The sequence below is a fragment of the Pelodiscus sinensis genome, chromosome 16 (assembly GCF_049634645.1).
Source record: "Pelodiscus sinensis isolate JC-2024 chromosome 16, ASM4963464v1, whole genome shotgun sequence".
NCBI classification, from domain to species: Eukaryota; Metazoa; Chordata; order Testudines; family Trionychidae; genus Pelodiscus; species Pelodiscus sinensis.
In genome coordinates, this window is record NC_134726.1 from 31,745,313 (window position 1) to 31,768,693 (window position 23,381).

The following is a 23,381-nucleotide window of genomic DNA, read 5'->3' on the forward strand; positions in this document are numbered from 1 at the left end:
ACACACCCTTTCAATGACAATCCCTAGTTTATAATTATGTATTGAGATCTATCCATGAGCCACTTTTTAATTCATTTAGTGTGTCATGTTTAATATTGTACTGTTCTAGTTTCTTAATCAAAATGTCATGTGGTACTAAGTCAAAGGTCTTAAATAAGTTTATTACATCCACACTATGATCTTTATCAAGAAAACTTATAATCTCATTACAATCTCAATAAGTTTGACAGGATTTACCTTCCATAAACCCATGGTGATTGACATTAAATGGAGTCTCACGTTGAGTAGTCTGAGAGAAAAATATGTGAAGCCACTTCATTCACTGGTTGGGCATTATTTGAGAAGCAATATTGCTTATATACTTCTCTTCCCTTGTATGTAAGAGTAGCTGCACCCATGCACATGGTCTCACAGGACCAAGTGTTTAATAGTACCAAAGACTGTCACATGACAGTGCACAGCGGTGCTGATATTCCATAAACTATACGCTACTTCCTGATATATCAGTCTAAAATTCAGTATCATATTAGTTCACATCCTATCCCAAAGCTTTAATGTTTACTCTCTTAAAATCAGACACTTATTAACAGATGTAGAATTGTTGTTGAGCTCCCACTGAAGTGTAACATATTTGATTAGTGTCCTTAATGTTCATACTTACAGGATTGATAGAAGAATCTGGATTGATTTGCAGCATGTAAATATTGTCAGTTGAGTATTGGAAGAGTCCATAATAGGGGTTCAACATTTCATGGCACAGTAAATACAACCACTCTCTGTCAAACAAAGCAGGATTTTAGAACAGTGAACATTTCACTGAAATGTCAAATATTTATTATGATTCTGTCAAACAGTCCTGAACGAGCCTAAACCCCATTAACTTTCCGGGAGTATCAGGTTCCTAAACTACTTGAGTGCTTTTGAACATTTTACCCACTGGTGTCTTAATCAGGACTCAATTTTGAATATTAAAGTTATATATGCACACGTGAGAACAAAAACATGAATTCGGAGGAACAGTTTGGTTTTAGGCCAGTGATTTAACTGAAGGGACATCAACCTGAATTAGTCTCTTTCTAAAACAAAAACAAACAAAAAAAGCATTCAGTAGTTTCAGCTACTACATCCACCCCACCAATGGGTTGCATATTTACAATCACATTTCCTATTTAAAAATATGTTCTCCTAATTCCTCTTGCTGTGTGACAACCACCAAAGCTGGAAATCTGGAAGAAAAGTGTGACTATACGAAGTACACCAACTGAAATGAGATTTATTTCAAACCCTATTTCAGTTATAGAAATTGTAGGTACTATTACAAACAATCGTAGGACAAAATTTCAGACTTAAGTGACAGTTTTATGTTGAAAGTATTCCCTTCAAAATGATCTGAAATTCAACTTGTATTTTCCATACTTCCAGTAATAAAACCCAAGAAAAGAGGCAGTGGAAAAACAAATATACAGTAAATATTTTGCATAAATGCTATTGTACAAAAACAAATTATAACTAAATGACTCATAAGAAAAAGCAAGGTTTCAAGGTAATATTTAAAGGGGAAACGATTCAGAAGTCCTGAGGCGCTGGAAGGAAGAGTCACAGACAGCACAGTACAAGTAAAAAAGCTGCTTCCAATTGTTAAGCGTTGATGGGACATGAAAAAGGAGGGGTAAACACAAAAAGAGTGATGCCAACAAGACAAATTACAAGCAGAATTTTGTAGGAAGTTTTTGGAAAGAATATGGAGATGGATAGGATCTTTGTGAAAGTAATAGAGGTTATACTGTTTCACTATCTAGAACAATAGAGTAGTTAGCTGCATAATTATGAAGTCTCTGAATCTGTATGCAGAGATTTGGGCAAATCATAAGGTGGTATGGAAAAGTATCTGTCTAGACAGGAAATTATTAAGAGCTGGAAATTATTAAGAGCTGAATAAACATAGCAGAGGCAATGTCAGGGTAAAGATTAATTCTCATAGCATGTCAGTGGTGGCGACAGGTATAGATCACTAAGACTTTAAAGGCTGTTATACAGTTAAAACATATTCCAGACAAAAAGGATTAAGAAATCCAGGTCTCACCTTGCTACTCCACCATAATCCAAACCTTCTTCTCCTCGAAATTTCACCATCAGTCTCTTTTTCAGGTCCTTTGGCCTCATCTTCATTATTTGACGGTAGGACTCCTATATATAGATATGTACATATTACAAATAGTATAGTTCTTTCCTTTCCATGGTTATAAGTCTACTATAAAAACACTAGACATACATAGGTTGCCATCTGAGTTAAGATTTCCTACGTATAACAAATCAATGCATTTCATGGTTAGTGTCAATGTGAACTCCAATATCATCCCATCAGTATTAGCATTAAATGGGAAAAGATACATTGAGTCTTTCAGTCAGATTTGTTTTCTGTATACAAATCTGACTCAAAGACTTATTGCCCTTATTGTTATTCATTCCTAGAATAATAAGAGGATTCCCCAATTAAAGTAAGTCTTCACAGGACTGAAAAGCACAAACAATAAATGCCCATCAATGATAGAAATGGACTGGAAATACAACTAAAAGTTTCACTAAAAAATAATCAGATGTATTTGTTAAAATCTAATCAAACTGTCACATTTAATTCTTGGCTGCTTGTAATTTGAGATAAAGAGGATAGAGTCTGTTGCAAAGTTGACAAAGAAAAAAAGGTTTCAGTGAGACAAGACAAGCTGCACAATTATGGAAACAGGAAAAAACTTCCTTCTGTACTGCAAATTCTGAAGACATTTTCATATTAATGCAACCTTATATTCAATATTTGACCTCAGCAGTTAACATCTTCCTCAATATTATTCCCTTATATTTTCATATTATGCTACACTACATTTCATGACAGCTTCTGGCCTACCCTCCCCACACTCCTAAATGGGGAAGATACCCCCAAACAAGTTATGGCTCTAACCACAAACAAACTCAGAGGCAGGAAGGTGACAGGATAGGTCTGTTAGCCAGAAATAAAAGTTAAGCAAAAACGAGACACATAATTAAATATGCTCCGAGGTGGTACGTTAACTGCCCTTCTCTAGCTACAAATGTGTAGTCTAAGCTTACATTTTACCACTGCTTTATCTCCCTACCTCTAGCATATATACTTCAGTGTCCATCCTATGATGAATCAGAACCAAAGACAACCAGGAGTCCTGTGGCACTTTAGCCCTGATCTATACTCGGGAGTTACTTCGAAATAACTTTCCTTATTTTGAAATAACAAGTGGAGCATCCACATTACCAAGCCTGTTATTTCAAAATAAGGGGCTGGTTATTTTGAAATAAGTCCTGCTTTCTGCAAGGAACGACACTCATTTTGAAATAACTTCCTAATGTAGACATGCCCTTAGAGACTAAACAGATTTATTACGGCATAAGCTTTCGTGGGTAAAACTACCCACGAAAGCTTACGCCTTGATAAATCTTTGTTAGTCTGTAAGGTGCCATAGAACTCCTTGTTGTCTTTGCAGATACAGACTAGCAAGCCTATCCCATTGAGACGCCTCAGAACCAAAGAGCAATTTTACGTAGGAGCTAACAGCAACATTTGACTCTCACATCTCCTCCGTGGTACACAAATGTACATACCTCAAATATTTCTTCTCTGGATACTTCAATGCGGCAGTGACCAGCTTGTGGTTGCTGAAGAGAGAGTTCATGTCTAAGGACTTTTAATTTCTGTACTAAGTCCCTTTCATATCTTTGTGCAGGCAACTCCTCACCGTCTTCTAAAGACCCCTCATTTGGGACTGGCAAAGGCTGGCTTGGTTCTTTTAGTTGGCATTGATGGCTTTGAAAGAAATTATTTACAATATTTACTCTAAAAGCACAGGAGTAGAAAATATATGGCATAATATGATGCTGCCTCCCCACACCTTTTCATTAATTCTTAGCTGAAGTAGAGTGTGGATTCAGCAGGGCAATTATTGCAGCCCTGCTCCTTTTATTGGAAGCTGTAACAAATTAGGATACATACAGAAGCTGAGAACTCAATTATTCCCAATTCAATGGTTCATGGTAATATTATTAATTAAGAAGTTCTGAAAGGCAATATTTTTCACAGTTTTACAATGCCTATATTGAGTGCTGACTGAACAGTGATGAAAAATTTCACTGCCTTCCAAAACTGTTTGTATTAAAGAGCTTTATAAATAAAATAGCTTTAGACCATATTCACATTGCATTATATTAGGCTCCACACAAGTAAAATAAAAGTAGCACCAAACTTAGGTAGTAAATATTGTATCTATAGTCAGGCTTAAAAAATATGCTAGTCTCAAAAGAGTTACAGCATAATATCTAAATTTATTGATTATGGACAAAGAAAAAGCTAAGCTATTTTTAAAAATTACTTCAAACTACAGAAGCCTAAAATTAAAAGATGAATTCTCTACTGTGTGAAGTTCTTACTTCATGATGTGATGTAATCTTGGGTCTGTGAACTGTGTGGTTCTGTTATTGTGATCTACAAAATATATTCTTCCAGACACTGTACTTCGCACTTCCCAACCTGGTGGCAGAGGTCCTAGTTCATCGCAGTTCACACTGTTAAGGTCCCTAGAGAGAACAGAAGGAACAAAGTTAGAAAGTATTGGTAATTAAAAGAGACAAATTACTCTGAAAAGAAAATGAGTGAACCTGGTGCTCATGAAGGCAAGGAGAGATTGCCATACCAGTGGCCATTCTGTTTTGTCATGCAAGAAACCCAGATATTCAAATAGAAAGGATAGAACTGAAAACCAGGAATACTATAAACACCTTGGAGTGATAGCAGAAAGCAAATTAGACATGAGTTTGCAATACAATAAGGCAGCAAAACAAACAAACCACCAAACAAACCACCAAACCAACCAAACAAACCACCAAACCAAACAAGCAAACCACCAAACCAAACAGTGTAGTTTGGGGCTACTTGTACAGAGACATCACAGAGCAGTGAGATAGTCTATTTGCAAATGCATGTGGAAAATTGCATTAATTTCTGAATACCTCATTAACACAAAGAATAAGAAATTGGGAGGAGTTCACAATACAGCAGTAAAAGAGATTAGGAACCAGAAGGTTAGAACTGAAGAATAATTGAGAACTAAATATGGATACTTGGTTAAGCAATAAAATGTGGAATATTTTTAAATGGTGTAAAAGCCATCAGAGATTTTTCCATGGGAAGATGGCTTTCAATATGAAGGAACTAAAGGAAACTCCTTTAAACACTAACAGGGGCTTCCTCCCAATAAATTACAGCATTAAGAAACCTAAGACTATCAATTAAAGTGTTCAAGATCCCAGCCTGTTAAAAGCTGAGGTGGCTAACTACTTCCCACTATCTTTTTTAAACTGTCAGTGATAAAAATAGGTACAAGCAAGCACTCTAATTAGCAAGTTTGTGACTAATTATATGATTAATAATTTCAATACAACTCATTTATTCAGGGAGGCATTGTTGACAACATTGTCCTTTTTATTCTAGGTAATGTAAAAGACAGTTACCTGTTCTCGTAACTGGTGTTATTCGAGATGTGTTGTACATGTCCATCCCAATACAGGTGAAAACGTGCACAAACGTCAGAAACATTTCCCCTAGCAGCTCCCGTAGGGCCAGTTGTGGAGACCCCTAGAGTGGTGCCGCTATGTCAGTGTATATATACCACTGCCGACCCTCCCCTCCCCTCGGTTCCTTCTTGCCAGCTACTCCGACGGAGGGGAAAGAGGGTGGGTATTGGAATGGACATGAACAACACATCTCGAAGAACACCTGTTACGAAAACAGGTAACTGTCTTTTCTTCTTTGAATGCTTGTTCATGTCGATCTCAATTCAGGTGATTCCCAAGCTGCTACCCAATGGAGGTGGGGTCGGAGTTCGGAATCACAGACTACAGGGACTGCCCTGTCAATTGCTGCGTCCTCCCTGGAGAATTTATCAATTGTGTAATGGACCGTGAACATGTGAATCGAAGACCAGGCAGCTGTCCTGCAGATTACCTGCAAGGGGACATGTGCTACAAAAGCCACAGACGAAGCTTGGGCCCTGGCTGAGTAGCTTATAACTGGAGGGGGAGGGACCCCAGCTGGGTCGTAGAAAGTGCCTATGCATCACATTATCGAGGAAGAGATCCACTATGCGGAGACCAGATCTTCCCTCATCCATTCTGCTATAGCCGTGAACAGCTCAGTGGATTTCCTAAGGGGCCTAGTACAGTCTATGTAGAACGCTAAAACCCTTCTTACATCTAGTGTATTCAATACCAACTGTCTATCACTAGTATGAGGCTTAGGGTAAAAGACTGGGAGGAAGATCTCTTGCAACAGGTGGAAATGGGAGACCACTTTCAGTAGGAAAGCTGGGTGCAGCCTAAGCTGCACTTTGTCCTTGTGGAAGACTGTGTATGGTGGATCTGAGGATAGGGCCCCTAACTTAGACATTCACCTTGCTGATATGATAGCTACCAGGAAAGATACCTTCATAGACACATGTAGCAAAGAACACTGAGCCATCACTTCAAAGGACAGATTCTTTAGCCACGCCCGGCTTCTGCACCGTGTCTCTCTTGGAGGCTTAGTCACTGGCTCCAGGGAAAGATTTTTTGGCCTGAGGGGGTTTTAATGCCGCCTCCATCAGGAGCTGTTGAAGCCTACATTCCCCGTCCTTTCTGGTGCGGGGCTCGAAACTTCAGCAGATTTTGCACTTCTCAGTATGATGTTCTTCATCCAAACAGCGACGGCACATGTTGTGAGGATCGCTGTTGGGCATATGGCGTTTGCAGCTACGCACGCTTTAAAGCCTGGGATGTTAGGCATGTCCCAGTGCCCCAGAGGGCTAAACACTTGGGCACTTGCCCACTGTTCTTTTATTTGCTTAAAGATCTTTATCACGAGAAACAAAGTTGAAGACTAGGAAAACGAGAGCTACTACTGGGGACTAGGCACTTGCTAAGCAAGAGCTAGCTAAGTTGCAACATCACCACGGACAGTAAGAAGGAACTGAGGGAAGGGAGGGTCGACAGTGGAACGCATTGATATAGTGGCACCACTCTAGGGGTCTCCACAGCCGACCCTATAGAAGCGGATAGGGAAAAAGTTTCCGAGATTTGTGCATGCGGCGTGCATACAACTGAATTGGAATCGACGTGAACAAGCACTCAAAGAAGAACTCTTTGTACATGCTTTTGAAGATGGTATACTTACTTTCAGGTAACAGTTTAATTCCACTGACATGATATATTTACACATGTAGAATTGCAAGGGCAAAGGACACCAGCAGCCTAAGTATGTGAACATACTAGCAGTGCAAGAAAGGGATGAGGTATTGAAGACTATTACAGGCAGTCCCCGAGTTACGCGGATCCGACTTATGTCGGACCCGTACTTACGAACGGGGTTTTTCTCGCCCTGGAGGACACGGGTGGCAGGACCGCCCAGATGCGCTGCGGTCCCACTGCCCGCGTCCTCCGGGGCGAGAAAAGCTGCTCTGCATCTCCCTGGTCTGCTGGGGGCCCCTCCCCAGCAGACCAGGGAGACGCGGAGCAAAGCCGTGGAGGACGCGCCGCGGTCCCGCCCGGGTCTGGGCTGTCCCGCCGCCTAGGTCCTCCGCGGCTTTGCTCCGCGTCTCCCTGGTCTGCTGGGGGGCCCCCCCGCCAGCAGACCAGGGAGACACGGAGCAAAGCCGCGAAGGACCCAGGCGGCAGCACCGCGGTGCGTCTCGGTCCCGCCGCCTGCGTCTCCATGGTCTGCGGGGGGGAGGGGGGGGCACAGCTAGGGTGCCCCCCCCTTCCCTCCCCCCAGCAGACCAGGCGTTTTTCGCGGACGCCTGTGGTAGAGCCGCTGGGGCGCTGCCGGTTGGTCCCGCAGCGCCGCTCCTTGGTGCTACTGGACCAACCCAGCAGCACCCCAGCTACTCTGCCACAGACGTCCCCAAGTCAGCCGCTGCTGAAACTGACCAGCAGCCGACTACAGGAAGCCTGAGGCAGAGTTGCTCTGCCCCGGGCTTCCTAGAATCAGCCGCTGATCAGTTTCAGCAGCAGCTGACTTGGGGACACCTGGGGTAGAGCAGCTGGGGTGCTGCTGGGTTGGTCCCCGCAGCGCCGAGGTGCGGCGCTGTGGGGACCTACCCGGCAGCGCCCCAGCTGCTCTGTCCCAGGCGTCCAGATTCAGCTGCTGTTGAAACTGATCAGCGGCTGATTCCAGGAAGCCCAGGGCAGAGAAACTCTGCCTCGGACTTCTTGTAGTCAGCCGCTGGTCAGTTTCAGCAGCGGCTGAATCTAGACGCCAGTTCCAACTTAAGTACAAATTCACCTTAAGTACAAACCTACAGTCCCTATCTTCTACGTAATCCGGTGACTGCCTGTAGTTAGATGAAGCTGCTTTTATTGATAAGCAAAAAATGCACTAGACAGCTGCTATAATGAACATTTTATCTGAGGCTCAATATGCTGCCTCACAGATATTCTGAATGGGAATATCACTAAATATAGGTATACATTATGAACATAACTTAGTGGATCATGAGGAGATGAAGAAGCACAATTATACAGCTAAGCTTCCTTTGTGCATGAAAAAACAGAGAAAAGACAGCCCTTAGGCCAAGTCTATATTAGATCTGGAAGATCGGCTTAAGGTATGCAACTCCAGCTATATAAACATAGATGGAGTCAACATACTTTAAGTCAAGCTTGACTCTGTATCCACAGCAGGACACTGACAGGAGCAAATGCTCCCGTCAGCTTCCTTTATGTCTTGTGAGGAGTACCACCAGAACTGACTGGGGGCATCCTCAACATTCGATTTAGCAGGTCCTTACTAGACCCGCTAAATCAAATGACAATACATTGATTTCTGACATAGCAAGGGGAGATGTGGCCTAAGTCTCTCTAAAAAAATTATGGTCATGGCTGTGTTTAGATCAGCTACGCAGCTGAACCGTAGTTTAGTGATCTCATTACATTCAATTTTTAGTGTACATTTATACCAACTAGCAAGGGCAAGTTTCTGCTCTCATTATCAAGTCTTAGCTTAAAACAGGTACAGAAATAGAGAACAACCTTTGCTAAAAAATAAGGCAATGTTATCGACACTTGTAAGACACTGGGGCCTGTTTACTAAAACTGTTGTTCTTGAAAGCCTCTCTCTGCATGTTGGTGCTTTGCTTCATCTATCCCAGATCTTGCATCACTCCAGTCAGTTATGTAGTCTGCTCAGTGAGTAGAAAGCTTCAGGGGACAGATTGTCTATAGCAAGGATGTGCCGGGGAGGGGGGGAAGGGAACGACAAAACTTCACACACTGTGTGTGAGACAGACTTTGTGACACAGATTGAGTGTGTATGGCACAGAAGAGTGTGTGCAGCAGTGACTGTGTGGCACAGACTGGGAGAGAGTGTAAGAGACACACAGAGTGCGTGTGCAGATTAAGTTTCTGAGAGAAGCCACGTTCTCTGTCTAAGAGAAATCTGTCCTGCTCTGCACTCCTCTGAGTCACATGCTTCAGATTGGAGCAGCTCTATGTCTCAGTCTATGACCCCTGCTCTACAGAGAAGGGGTACAGAGGCAGGGGGACACCCTGACTTCACTATTCCCCTTGTGTTTCTTTCCTCTGCATAGCTAGCAGGAGAATCCTGGGAGCAGCTCAGCTGCAGAATCGAGCAAGGTTGGGGAGGGGAAGCTGAACACATGCTGCTGCGGGCTGTAAATATGCACCTCTGCTAATCAGCTGGGCAGGCTGGAGAGAAATGCTTGGTGGGCCAGATCCAGCCCTCAGGCCTGAGTTTCCCCACCCCTAGCCTATAGGAATATTATTGTGAAGCAAATCTTCTCAGGAAAACTAGCCAGCAATGGATGCAAAGTGACAAAAGACTGAATTAGCACACTAATTCTTTAAAGAGGCTTTGCCAAATTAATTTTTTGGATGATTCATATTTTCCCAGCTGCAATTTGTTGGTCTGAAATAAAGAGAATTTTAAGTAGCTTTTTAAAAATAATTTTCAAGCCCCTGATGTGTGGAATTTGCAAAATACTTCTGCTTCAGCTGCACAAAGACAGCAATACTAAGATTGAAGACATCAACCAACCATTCACGAGTCAGAAAATATCAGTAGTTTAAAGCCAGCAAAATTTAGTTTCTCAGTTGAGCATTCAAACTATTCTGAGCCTCAAACGTTTTATATCAGATTCAGCAAAGCAATTTGCAATTTTGCCAAAAGGATCAAAGTCAAATCAGTGTTTTACCAGTGTGACTTCAGCAAGGGTTACATTATGTTTTTACTTGATTTAAAAGTTGCAGGTAGTTAATATTTAATTACTTATCAAGTGTCCTAAGGGGACTGAATTAAGGTCGCTAAAGAAATCTACAATGATTACTTATTCTGCTGTGTCTCAGAGTAGGAATAACTTCATAGCATCAGCACTTTAATGATCCAGCTAACTGCCATAAGATGGAAATAACTGACTTTGTGTAGCTATGAATACATACCTTGGTATCCTGGGGTCATGCCACGTACTAACTCCAGTCTGTGTGTGCAAAAAATAAACCTGTCCCTGTACCGTTGTCCTTTGTTCTACATAAAGGAAAGAAAATATTCCTTAATTATTCTAAATTATACATTCTTAAAAATCTATAACTAGTTTATTAAAGCTACAAGCATACAGGCAGTCCCCGGGTTACATACAAGATAGGGACTGTAGGTTTGTTCTTAAGTTGAATCTGTATGTAAGTCGGAACTGGCATCAGCCGCTGCTGAAACTGATCAGTTTCAACCGCGGCTGAATCTGGATGCCAGTTCTGACTTACATACAGATTCAACTTAAGAAACCCAGGCGTCCCCAAGTCAGCTGCTGCTGAAACTGATCAGCAGCTGATTCCAGGAAGCCTGGGGCAGAGCAACTCTGCCTCGGGCTTCCTGTAGTCAGCCGCTGGTCAGTTTCAGCAGCGGCTGACTTGGGGACGCCTGGGGCAGAGCAGCTGGGGTGCTGCTGGGTTGCTCCAGTAGCGCGGCTCCTCGGCGCTACTGGAGCAACCCAGCAGCACCCCAACTGCTCTGCCCCAGGCGTCCTGATTCAGCCGCTGCTGAAACTGACCAGCAGCGGCTGAATCAGGACTCCTGGGGCAGAGCAGCTGGGGTGCTGCCGGGTTGGTCCACAGCGGCGCTGTGGGACCAACCCAGCAGCCCCCAGCTGCTCTACCCCAGGGGTAGGCAAGAAAAGCCTGGTCTGCTGGGGGGGGTCCAGCGGCTTTGCTGGACCCCCCCAGCAGACCAGGGAGACCGGGAGAAGCTTTTCTCGCCCCGGAGGACATGGGTGGCGACCCGCCGCCCATGAGCTCCGGGGCGAGAAAAGCCCCGTAAGTGCGGATCCGACGTAAGTCGGGGACTGCCTGTATTCTTTTACAACAGAATCAGGGAGATAATACAGGGTAGATTACTTGAGCCATCTAGTCTGATCTCTTGCACTTCGAATTCAATAATATGTTTCACTGTCCAACTGTTCTTAATATTTCTAATATCTAAGCCTAACTTTTTCTTTCCTAAATTCAGTTCACAATGACGAACTAATGTTCTTTTTATACTGTGGTAATTGTTATTACTAATTTTAAATAAACTAGATAACTCCCTCATTCCCAAATCTGGTGCCCTCTTTCTTCCTACATTAGACTTAATTGTCCCTCTCCTCTTATCTTCTGAGTCTTGATTCTTTGCTGCCTTTACATTTTCCTAGCTTTTTCCTAAACTATGGACCTCTGCACAAAATATGCCATGAGGAAAGCACAATAGCATTATTCCTATAGTTTAAAAGTGTTTTACATTCATTTTCCACTCAAACATTCAAATTTAGCAATAGCTTTTCTGCAATAGCATCAACCACAAACTCATGTTTAGTTTATCATCAGTGATAGGTGTCTCTTGTAATAGCTGATTTCTAAGGCCAGGTCTACACAGGCAGAGAAAATTGAATGCGTAGCTGAAATCGACATACCTTACACTGATTTTCTGGGGCAGCCCCACAGTGGGAGGACGACAGGAGAATTCTCCTGTTGACTTCCCTTACTCCTTGCAACTGCGAAGACTGACATGGTCGATGGGGACAACCTCAATTTTTGATTTAGCAGGTCTTTACTAGAACTGCTAAATCAAACCCTGGAAGATCACCAGAGCGTGGATCCTCTGGTAAGTATAGACAAACCCTAAGCAGCTATTCTTCAGTTTGCATCTGTACTGCTTATCTCATGTCCCTAAATACAGACCATGACAGACACATAGATATTACCTGTACTACAAGTAAAATATGTATTTTATATTAAACTTAAGGGAATGTATATATAAAACTCTCTAAAAGGCTTCTGCAAATGTAAGTTCTAGAAACTCTGTGCTACTACAAGTAAAATATGTATTTTATATTAAACTTAAGGGAATGTATATATAAAACTCTCTAAAAGGCTTCTGCAAATGTAAGTTCTAGAAACTCTTACCATAACCTTCTGGTAAGTCAGGTGACTGATGACCATGTGGTCTATTCTGAGGTGTTTGTACATGACCTCTGACTTCAGGATTTCGAAGTCGCTGTGCTTGAAGCCTCTGATCTTGATTAGGAGATTCCACAAACCTACAATTCCCACCACCAGCAGCACCAGTACTATCGGTATATGGTGCTGGCTCCTCCATAAAACAGCTGAGTGGCCTTCCAGGTCCAGAATCTTCATAAACCGTTCTAAAAGTAGGGAGGCACAAAAAATTAACGAAGTATAGGTTTGTATATAAAAATAGCTAGTTTTCTTCCTTGTTTGATTTGAATGAATTGCAACTTCTATGACACACACTATACTCTACTTTTCTGATGCTTTAGAACAAACACCAAATTAATACAAATCAACTCGTGGGGAAATTGGTAATGAAATTAAATATAATTCATTAAATATAATACAATTAAATGTTTAATCTCATTACCAGTTTCCCCAGCAGTTCAGTTGTGCTGAGAGATTGTGTGTGTGTGTGTTATATCTATCTCAAGACCATTTCTTAATTAAGTTGCACTATAAGAAATAGATTTTTTTTTAGAAAATCATTAAGTATAACACATAGCATGAACAAAAACGCCATTTTCTCTTAAACATATAGAATTAAGTGAAACAAAATACTCAGCAGAATTATGAGATCTGACTCTTACCCTTCGTTCTCCAACAGCCCTCTACAATCTACCACAGAACCTCCTGAGCCTATCCTGTCCCGTGTCTGTAAACTGACTGAAATACAAAAGGGAATATTGAAGACAAATCCAGCCATTCCAAGAGTGCAACAAGTTATCACAACAGTTCACATCTCCCTGTCACAACATTTTAATAAGTGTTTTGATTAAAAAAGGATAGTATCTTGATTTTCCAAATGCAAACCACTAGCATCACAGCTTCAAAAGCCAGGTTGAGTCTTCCCTATCTGTAATCCAAGCTAGAATCTACTTTGTCATAAATATGGATGTTTTTTATTTATCAACCTTCATAAAAGTTCTAACTCTCTCCTGTGAGTACCAAGTTAAGGAATTAGAACTTTATTCACCACTAGATGTCCCCACAATTAAAGTTTTTTACATGTTTCCTCCATTGAAGAAGAGTTGGAAAAAGACAATGGGGACTCAGTTGTATTTTTAACTTGAAGGTACGCTTCAAAATGTTTCAAAAACAAAAGAAGAGAGTAAAATTTGGGATAAATGTTTCAAACAGAGCAAGAAAAACAACTAATTAGATAAACTTTTCCTTCATTTTTAAGTGCTCCACATCACAGATTATCAGTTCAGACTAGGAGATGGCTAGGTAGGCATTCTACCACAATGTCAAAACAATAATTCTCCATCAGGTGGTGTTTTCAGGAAAATGCTTTAAAACTGGTGTTTTACAAAATGTTTATATCCCAGTGTCTTCCTTTAGAGTTGATATCATCACTGAATTCTTTTTATATCTCACCGTGGCCTTACATGTACAAGTGGCTCTCCATGGAGAAAGTTTACCTTAATAGCAGCATTAGAACCACCACCAAAATCCTTCATTCCTATTAATTCATACCAATTACACTTACAATTATCAGATAGAAGAAATCCATTTAGATTATGATGAAACAAAATTAAAATGATCGAACCTAGTCCCTGTTCATTTACAGAAAACAGGGACATCTCATTAATATAAGACTTCAAAGTTTTTCCCTTTTAGAATCCATCTGATGTTTTGATACAAAGAGTCGAAAGTCTGAACTATAACTGCTTCTTCTTATATAGTTAGGAAAGTTCTTACCCACTATTTGGCCTCGTACTGCATCGGTATCTGTGGGGTTCAATTTGCATAGATCCAAACGCTGGTCTGCAAACAAACAATTAAAACAAAAACTCAACCCAAGTAAATAATAAACTGAAGGTAAAAAAAGTTAATATTCACAACTCAAATATACCAAGAACTTTTCACAAAATAAGTTTTAAAAAAATGCATGTAAAACAAATATACTAACATCCTGTATCTTTTAGTCTGCTGATGGCATTGGAAAGAAGGCGAACACACCCCAGGAAGCCAGCTCCCTGTTTCTTGTGTATTTTCTTGTGGTTCCATACACTTATGGTTATAGAATCGGTTTTCCCAACATATCTAGAAAAACATATAATATAAAATAGATTAAGAGACTTGTTCTCTTATTATTCTATAACATTTCCACTTTGTTCCATCCAGATTGAACTTTGATGGTCATGTTACTTGACCATAAATACAGAAACACTTAATTTTACTATGGCATTAGAGAGCGTGGAAACTTTACATGTCATATTAATGTTACAGCACTAGTTAACTACAGACAACCCCATAAAAATGATGTGGTACGTGAATTCATTATGTCCAAAACTTATTTTAGATTTATGTTTTTCATTTTGAAAATATGTTAATCACTGCAACAAGGAGAATATTTGGACATAACTAATGTAGGAATCTAGCCAAGCTTAGAATCAAAGCAATCATGTTGTGTTTGAAACACCTAGATGCTTAAAAATCATGTCTAAATTTTTTAAAAGTGTCCATAAAGAAAAATGAAACATTTCAAACATATTTTAAGAATTAGAAGTGATTTAAAAATCAAGCTTCCTCAAGAAGCGTGGCTCTTTTTGCTAATAGACAAGGGCAAAAATGGATTGCTTACACTTCTATTTTATTATACAGGTTGATTCCTGCATTGGTTTTACAAAATAAGTAACTCACAGATCATAATGCTGGTTCCACTTGGGGTCTAAGGTGTTCTTCACAGTGTCAGTTGAATGGCACTGACCAGATCCATCCACTACTATTTTTGCAAATGGGTCAGGTAGTCCTGTGGAGGGGGGAAAAGTACAATTAGAATCACAGTATGAAATCAGTAATTTATAGAGAGAGCGCACCATTTCTAATGTATCAGCAACTGAAAGAAATAAATCTACCTTTTTGTAATCTTATATAGGGCCAATAAAGTGATGAGAATAATATGACCTTTGCACTGTACTTTTTTTTGGTTCAGTTTTCCTTTTTATCCTAATTCTAAATTTTAATTTTGACCCCATGAGCTTTTTTAAAATTCTTAAAAGGAAAATTTACAGTTATCCTAAAATTATTTTTGTAACTTAAATCCAAACAATTCCAATTCCTAGGATCAGATTTTGTTTGTAACACAGGATCTACTTTAACAATTCCAACTTGCAGCAACATTTTAAATTCTTTAAGGGCAAAACATTAAATATTGCTTAAGTTAAGACAGCTTTTTATGTAAGCAAATACTTTCATTAGTAACTATGTACTTCTATCACTCTTTGGTCTGTTATTTAGGTTCCAGCACTTGCATGGTATTTTATAACCCCAGAATGCTTTAGAAACATTAATTGTTTCCACCTCTTTTGAGATTATTTTTTTTTTATGTAGACACAGAGGTAAGTGACTTGTCCAAGGTCAATTCGGTGGTAGACTCAGGATTAGAATTTAGAAATGATCATACACACACCCCACACTACTGTGCTGAGGCTGCCTGTCTACATCACTAATGTGAACTTAAATGGTAATGGAGTGCTACTGGCAAATGCGGAAGTTATACCTAACTCTCAAAGAGAAACAGACATGCATAGAATTTAGAGTTTAAAAATATAATACCATGAGAACAATACCATAAAGCTATTTATATAGTATTAGAAACTGTCAGTTATACTTACTGAAGAAATCTTTTTTTGCAAGATTCTTGGCACATAATACTGCAAAAAAAATATAAAATTAATATATCCAAAAATGTTTTCTTAAAAAATCTTCAACTCCCATAATGATTAGAGACAATTTTTTTTGCATTCTCGATCTTACTTTAAAACTGATCAAATCAAATATGAACAGTGCTTTCTTTTTTCCCCCCTCAAAATTTGAAATCATCATAGTCTCTGCATGCATTCACCTACAGAGGCAGTTAAATTAAATCCCTATTGCCTTTCCCCTCATATCTCAATGCTAACCACACACACAAAAGAAAGCTAACCACACACACAAAAGAAACTTGGTCTTTATGAACTTTTGGCACAAATTGTTTAATATGACAAAGACAGAATTCAATATCTTTCAAAGTGTGCCAGTCTTGCTGAACTTCTCAATGCAGAAAGCACTCTCTGTATTTCATATTTATATATACAAAAGTGGCTTCTCTTGCCTCAAGGTGCACCCATTCAGATTGCTGGTCACAGCTTTTCAAGCAGTAGTTACTTTACCATTACCTTGTTTAGGACTTGTGCACCTACTCTTCTACTAAACCCCAGATTACTCTACTTCAATCTGCCAGGAAATTACATTCTTGTATACAAAGGTATTTTTGTGTGTAAATTATATAAAACAAGATAATAGAGGAAGAAAAAAGCATACACTGAAATAGCGCTAAAAGAATCTGCAGTACAAAATCTTTGCCCCTAAATATAAGACCCCATCCAAGGTAACAGTCAAAAAAGGCATCAAATTTTCTATTACGTTTTTGAAGAGCCACAAATCAGAAGTGAGGTAAGAGAAGGAAAGACTTTAGTCTGATTATTTCCACTCCTATATGACCCTCTTCTGTTCAAGAATCCAATCTTACTTCTACTGTTCAATAATACCTTTCCAATATCTACTCTCCAGTTCAAAAGAATTGTCCAATATTCATTAAACTCCTATACCAGGAAAGGAAGCAGAACCACTGATTGTCAAGTATTAATTTAAATTTCTTCAAGAGTTTTAAGTGTTACTTAAGATGTTTGTGCACGTTTATCACTAATCACTTGCTGAGTAGGTCCCCTCTCTATCAGGATGAGACTACTGGATACAAGTAACAGGATGTTTGTATAATGCTTATGCCATCACTCTGCCTAACAACATCACTCCTAATCTATTTCCCACCATGTAGTTAATGGGTTCCCATCCTACCCAAAATCAGCCCTTGAAGTATGGCATCACAGACAGGCACCTTCATCTTGGTAAAGCTAGACTGAGGTGGTAGTGGCAACAAGAGGGTGGGAAAAACAATCTTGGCACACCTCTCCTGGGACACCTTCACCTTCCTTGAAGCAGCTCTGCACTGGGAGCAATGCCACTAGCATCTACCTTCAATTAGAAAGTGGAAGAAGAGGCTGTCAAAGAGCACCAAAACCTGAAAGAAGCCACCACAGACACACCAGTAGTAGTAGTATTGTACTCTCAAGAACACTGATGACACAATTTGAAATAAAATACAATTACAGGATCATAGTTACAACATGAGCACTATAGAGCAAAATTAAATTTTCTTCTACTGCTGTGATTTGAGAAAAAAGGAGGAAATATAAAAAAGTGATTACAGGAAAAGTTAGAAATGCTAGACTGTTGGTTAAATTTCCTAATTTAAAAATCCCTTTAAGGATGGATTTGTTCACTCTCTCATTTTACTTCTTCACACCAATCTGAAAGCTTATTGGAGAGGTGAGGAAAAATTTCCTAGTACAGGTTGGACCTCCCTGGTCTGGCACCCTCAGAACCTGAATGATCCTGAAGGAGGGATTTTGCTGGACCAGGGGAGATCATTTTTCCTTCCTGCCACTGGCCTGCCAGCCTGGCTCTGCTCCTGACCTGGCCTCCCCACGGGCTCCCCATGTGTGACCAGCCCTGCAACCCTAGTCAGTCTCATTGTTATACTAATATTTTCAGAATGACCCAAGTTTTGTGGTGTTTTCTTGCAGTTAACTTCTGTAGAGCTCCTGAATAAAAACCACTGTAGCTCCTGAGCTACTGAAAAATTAGAATACTTGTTTAATGTTTTACCTTTGCCACTTGCTTTTTGTCTACTGTGGTAGAGTACCACTAATTTTAGTATTGCACTCTGTGAAACCCTCAATTTTAGTTAAAAAGCTATTATTCACTCCAGTAATACAAAAATCCTGCCACAAAACAGTCAATGCTCCAAAAACAACCTTGATGAAGCAATCTCAGCAGCCCGTTTCCCTCTGCCTGTGCCCTGGTTTCACTCTACTATTTGCATACTAAACACACTGAAGCAAAAATGCTTTTAATTGCCCTATCAATGAGTTCACTTAAAAGACTCAGATTTCTAAGTCCAAGTAAACAAACAGGTGACAAAGGCAATTGATGGGGTACTGCAACAGGAAGTCGTACTGGTGATTGAATAGATGGCTTTCCTCCTCCAGGCTGTATTTATGCCAGACTTTTTCTTGAAGTGCACTACTACCAGTGAAACTCTTCTGGCAATGTGCACTACGGTAAACTAGTCATTGGCACCGTATTGCCAGAGTGCTACAATATACCACTGTAAACATAAAAATCTCACTGCATTTGCTGCAAAAGTACTGGACATGTTAAACTTGGCAAGCTGGTCATTTGCATTATGCCTTCCAAATATCCCCTGCTCAACTTGTTTCAACAGGATATAGTTTTCTTCAATTTCTATCCTGAATTGTGTAGAATTGAGGAGCATTTGGTTTTATGGAACTACTTGCCAAATCTAGTAGTAGATTCAAAGGCCACGTGAGCCAGATCTGTAAAGCATGACTATAAAAGCATATCTGGCAGGTGTGGAAAGTATATTTTTCTCAGTGTTGGTTCTCATTCTGGGTATATCTTTACTCCAGGATTAACTCAAGTTATCTATTCAAGTCACTTTTCTTAAATCAACAAAGCTTAAGTGGGAGTGCCCCAATTAGAAATAGTACTTGAGCTTCAGTCTCTATCTTGGTGTTATAGTTAGGGCTTGTATTCTTCAGGGCTTATTTTTTGCATGTTGAGTATCACGTAGATGCCAGAAAATAGAGGTATTAAGGCCTCTCTCTTTTGCATATATTGTAATTAATCTTCTTAATGTAATGTTCCCTCATACACTTTTAACACTGTGCAGTTTCAAAGAGCATTATGTTTAAGCACACTATGGAACACTTAATGTGCACTAAAAAGGTTTACATAAGCCAAATAGTGTGCAAAATGTTAGCATACCAAGGGTGTTTTATCTGTATTTAGTAATACTCTCTCTCGTGTGGCTCTAAAAGGCATCTCGGGGCACATACTTCAGTTTTTAGTCCCGAGATATGCAGAAGTACTCGGACCTCATTCTCAGTTAAGAGAACTTGTCAATCCTTTCCGGACACATGAAAGGAGTTGTGGGAAGGTACAGCAGGACCACATCAGAGGCACAATCTGTATTGACTATAGAGTGGTCATGTTAGCAATTGACAAATTATGTTCACTTGGTTTTTAGCCTATACCCCTTCTCAGGCAAGCCAACTTGAATTAAAGGATCATTGCACACAAGTAAAGAGCTTTTTGAGTGGAGGTAGCATTCTAACTAGGAGCAATGCTTGAATTAACTTTTCCATAAAGACAATTCCTCTGCACTCACATCTTCCTGTGCAGAAAGAGAGGAGGTCATATTGGAAGATATCTGCATAGCTGTTTTGGACATCTTTGTGTTTATCATCTGGTTTTTTAGTTAATTACCTTTTTTGTATACATGTACTTTCTATTACAGCATTCCAAGTAGTGTTTAACCCTCCAGATTCTCAGAGACATTAATCCAGACTATTGGACATAAATGCATGGAAGATTTTTTTTAACTGAAAATAGTGACAAATCTGACACCAGTGTTGACTTTCCTTCCTGAAAAAAAAAGAGGAAGAACGGCTCTTGCGCAAGAGGGGTTTTTTGCACAAAAACGGAGCCTCCTTAATTATGCAAATGAGGCGCAGTGATATGCCACACTTTGCCTCATTTGCATATTTCTTGTGCCAAACAGGCACAGTATAGACATAACCTTAGTGTATCTGAGGTGAGGTCTACACTATAACCTTATGCAGGCATAGCTATGTGGTATGGGTAAGACAAGCAATTTATGAGTTCTAACCAATGTAACTACATCAGCAAAAGCCCCAAGCGTAGACATCTATTCTGGCAAAACTCTGCTTTTACTAGTACTTACCGCATCCCACACTAGGAGCACTTTGCCAGTATAACTATACCTGCAAAACACTCCTAATGTAGACTGGTTGAAAACACAGAAAATACACTCCACTAGTGCCTCCAGAGTTCAACTTGCAAACACAGCACTCAGTGGCAATTTATTTATGAAGGAGAATGTTTTTGGCAATATCAGGCAACAGCACAACCGAATGCCTATTTATTAGTTCTATCCTAAGGGCTACTTTCCAAATTGGTGTTTTTCTACCCTTAAAAAAGGCAGTTTAAAAATAAACAATAGCATGGTGTTCTGTTATTCAAAACCAAAATTCGGAAGGGGGGGGAAATCAAACAAGTTTTCTGAGAGGGCAACATAAGAGAACAAAGTATTGTAAGTGTTAAAAATTTGACCGGGGTGGGCAATAATTGTTGATGGGGGACCACTCCAAGATTTTGGAATGTGGTCACACTTCCATGATATTAATGGAGGAGATGTGGGGTCTGGGATGGAGGTCGGGTGCAGATGGAGCTTGGAGTAAGGTATTGGGGTGTAGGAGGGAGACTGGAGTCTGGGAGAGAGTTTGGGTGAAGGAGGTGGTTGTGACCTAGGCAGGCACCTAGGGTGCAGGGATTTTGGATGTGAGCTAGGGTAGAAGTAGATTGTGATCTGAGGCAGGGGACAGGGGTGCCAGATCTGGGAGGGGGTTTGGGTATGTTGAGAGGGAAGGAGCACAGGGTTGGAGCAGGGAGAGTCTGGGGTGCCAAAGGTAGGCTGTGGCTAGGAGATTTACCAGTCAGCAGCCAAATCAGCTTGCCTGCCTGCAGCGCTAAGACTTGCAGAGCTTAAAACGGTTTCCCAGCCAGCCAGCCAGCCTGCCTGGCCATATGCTTCATTGAATAACTGAACTGAGGAGAAGGGACGTGGTTCTTCTTGGCTGCCTGTTATTCAAACAGGCAGCTCACATTGGCTGGTTTCTGGCCAGAAATCAGCCAATAGGATTGTGCTGGAGGCAGGGCGGCTCCTGAAACTTCCCTCCTCCCCTCCAGTTTTGAAACTGAAAGGAAGCCCTGCAGCGACGTTTCTGCACAACACACAGGGCTGTGCGGTAAGCAGGGGAGCCTGCCTGGGGCTTCCTGCTGCCTCTGTGGGCTGGATCCAGTGGCTTGGCGGGCCATATTTTGCCCAGGCCTGAATTAGACTTTAGCAGTCCAACATGTGCTACATTAATCTTTTGCCACAATACTGTGGGATTTAAATACCTTGGCTAAATCTGTTACATGAAAGCTCTACTCTTGCAAATGGTTCACTGAATTGTGTGGAAAATATTCTGAGTACCACCAGCAATCCTACCCATCCTGTCTCTGAGAACGACTCTACTTGCTCTTCCCATTCTGTGTGCATGCCCTTAAAAAGACTTCATGGTGGACAAATGTGTATTTTGATTTCTAATATTAGGTAACATATGAAGATTCTAAGATTTTTTTTTCTCCAGGTTGGCAATCATTTATGTTCGATGGGGTATGGAAGGAGAAATAGTTTAATAGAAAATGAATATTGCTGAAGATACCATGTATGTAAAAAAATAAAAATAAAATAAACCCACACACCAACCACAAGAATTTCTAGGATTAACCATATCATTGTACTAAAATACCAACATTGCACTTGCAATTTGAAGTTAAAGATCAAGGCATCCATTCTATTCTATTTTTGTTATTTTCATCATACTTAATTTAAAAAAAAAAATTAAATTCAGAGACAATGTCAGACAGTTATGTGAATTTAACTTTTCAGTAGCGCTATTGATTAATAACAGTTAACTCGTGATTAACCAAAAACTACTAGTGCAATTAATCACCATTTTTAAAGTCACAGTTAAATTACAGAACACCAGCTGAAATGTATTAAATATTTTGGATATTTTTCTAGAAATCAAGATAACTGAAAATCTAGTACAGGCAGTCCCCGGGTTACGTACAAGATAGGGACTGTAGATTTGTTCTTAAGTTGAATCTGTATGTAAGTCGGAACTGGTGTCAGCCGCTGCTGAAACTGATCAGTTTCAAACGCTGCTGAATCTGGACGCCAGTTCTGACTTACATACAGATTCAACTTAAGAAACCCAGGCGCCCCCAAGTCAGCTGCTGCTGAAACTGATCAGCGGCTGATTCCAGGAAGCCTGGGGCAGAGCAACTCTGCCTCGGGCTTCCTGTAGTCAGCCGCTGGTCAGTTTCAGCAGCGGCTGACTTGGGGACACCTGGGGCAGAGCAGCTGGGGTGCTGCTGGGTTGCTCCAGTAGCGCGGCTCCCCAGCAGCACCCCAGCTGCTCTGCCTCAGGCATCCTGATTCAGCCGCTGCTGAAACTGACCAGCAGCGGCTGAATCAGGACTCCTGGGGCAGAGCAGCTGGGGTGCTGCCGGGTTGGTCCACAGCAGCGCTGTGGGACCAACCCGGCAGCCCCCAGCTGCTCTACCCCAGGGGTAGGCAAGAAAAGCCTGGTCTGCTGGGGGGGGGGGGCACTAGCTGCACCCCCTCCCCCAGCAGACCAGGGAGACGAGGGTGGCGGGACGCCCAAGTCCTCCACGGCTTTGCTCCGTCTCCCTGGTCTGCTGACCTGGGAGACGCGAAGCAAAGCCGCAGAGCATGCGGGCAGCGGGACAGTCCAGGCGCGCCGTGCTGTCCCACTGCTGGCGTGCTCCCAGGCTTTGCTCCCCATCTCCCTGGTCTGCTGGTCAGACCAGGGAGACGGGGAGCAAAGCCGCGGAGCACGCCTGCAGCGGGACAGCCCAGGCGCGCCTGGGCTGTCCCGCCGCCGGCTTCCCCCGAGGCTTTGCCCCGCAGCCCCAGCCCCTCCGCGGCTTTGCAAAGCCTCGGGGGAAGCCGGCGGCGGGACAGCCCAGGCGCGCCTGGGCTGCCCGAGCCC

The 23,381-nt window shown here is 41.2% G+C and overlaps 1 protein-coding gene across 2 annotated transcripts in view; it reads right to left on the reverse strand.

Moving 5' to 3' along the window:
- SMURF1 (SMAD specific E3 ubiquitin protein ligase 1) overlaps nucleotides 1–23,381 on the reverse strand; it is a 71,089-nt gene that overhangs the window by 12,094 nt on the left and 35,614 nt on the right. For both annotated transcript variants that reach the window (XM_075899677.1, XM_075899676.1), the window contains exons 2-12: nucleotides 16,227–16,265; nucleotides 15,253–15,361; nucleotides 14,519–14,652; nucleotides 14,308–14,373; nucleotides 13,194–13,269; nucleotides 12,499–12,737; nucleotides 10,507–10,591; nucleotides 4,453–4,599; nucleotides 3,631–3,832; nucleotides 2,084–2,187; nucleotides 662–776 (exon numbers count right to left, since the gene is read on the reverse strand). In XM_075899677.1, coding sequence (XP_075755792.1) covers nucleotides 662–776; nucleotides 2,084–2,187; nucleotides 3,631–3,832; nucleotides 4,453–4,599; nucleotides 10,507–10,591; nucleotides 12,499–12,737; nucleotides 13,194–13,269; nucleotides 14,308–14,373; nucleotides 14,519–14,652; nucleotides 15,253–15,361; nucleotides 16,227–16,265 — 1,316 coding nt within the window. The remainder of the gene's footprint in view (nucleotides 1–661; nucleotides 777–2,083; nucleotides 2,188–3,630; nucleotides 3,833–4,452; nucleotides 4,600–10,506; nucleotides 10,592–12,498; nucleotides 12,738–13,193; nucleotides 13,270–14,307; nucleotides 14,374–14,518; nucleotides 14,653–15,252; nucleotides 15,362–16,226; nucleotides 16,266–23,381) is intronic.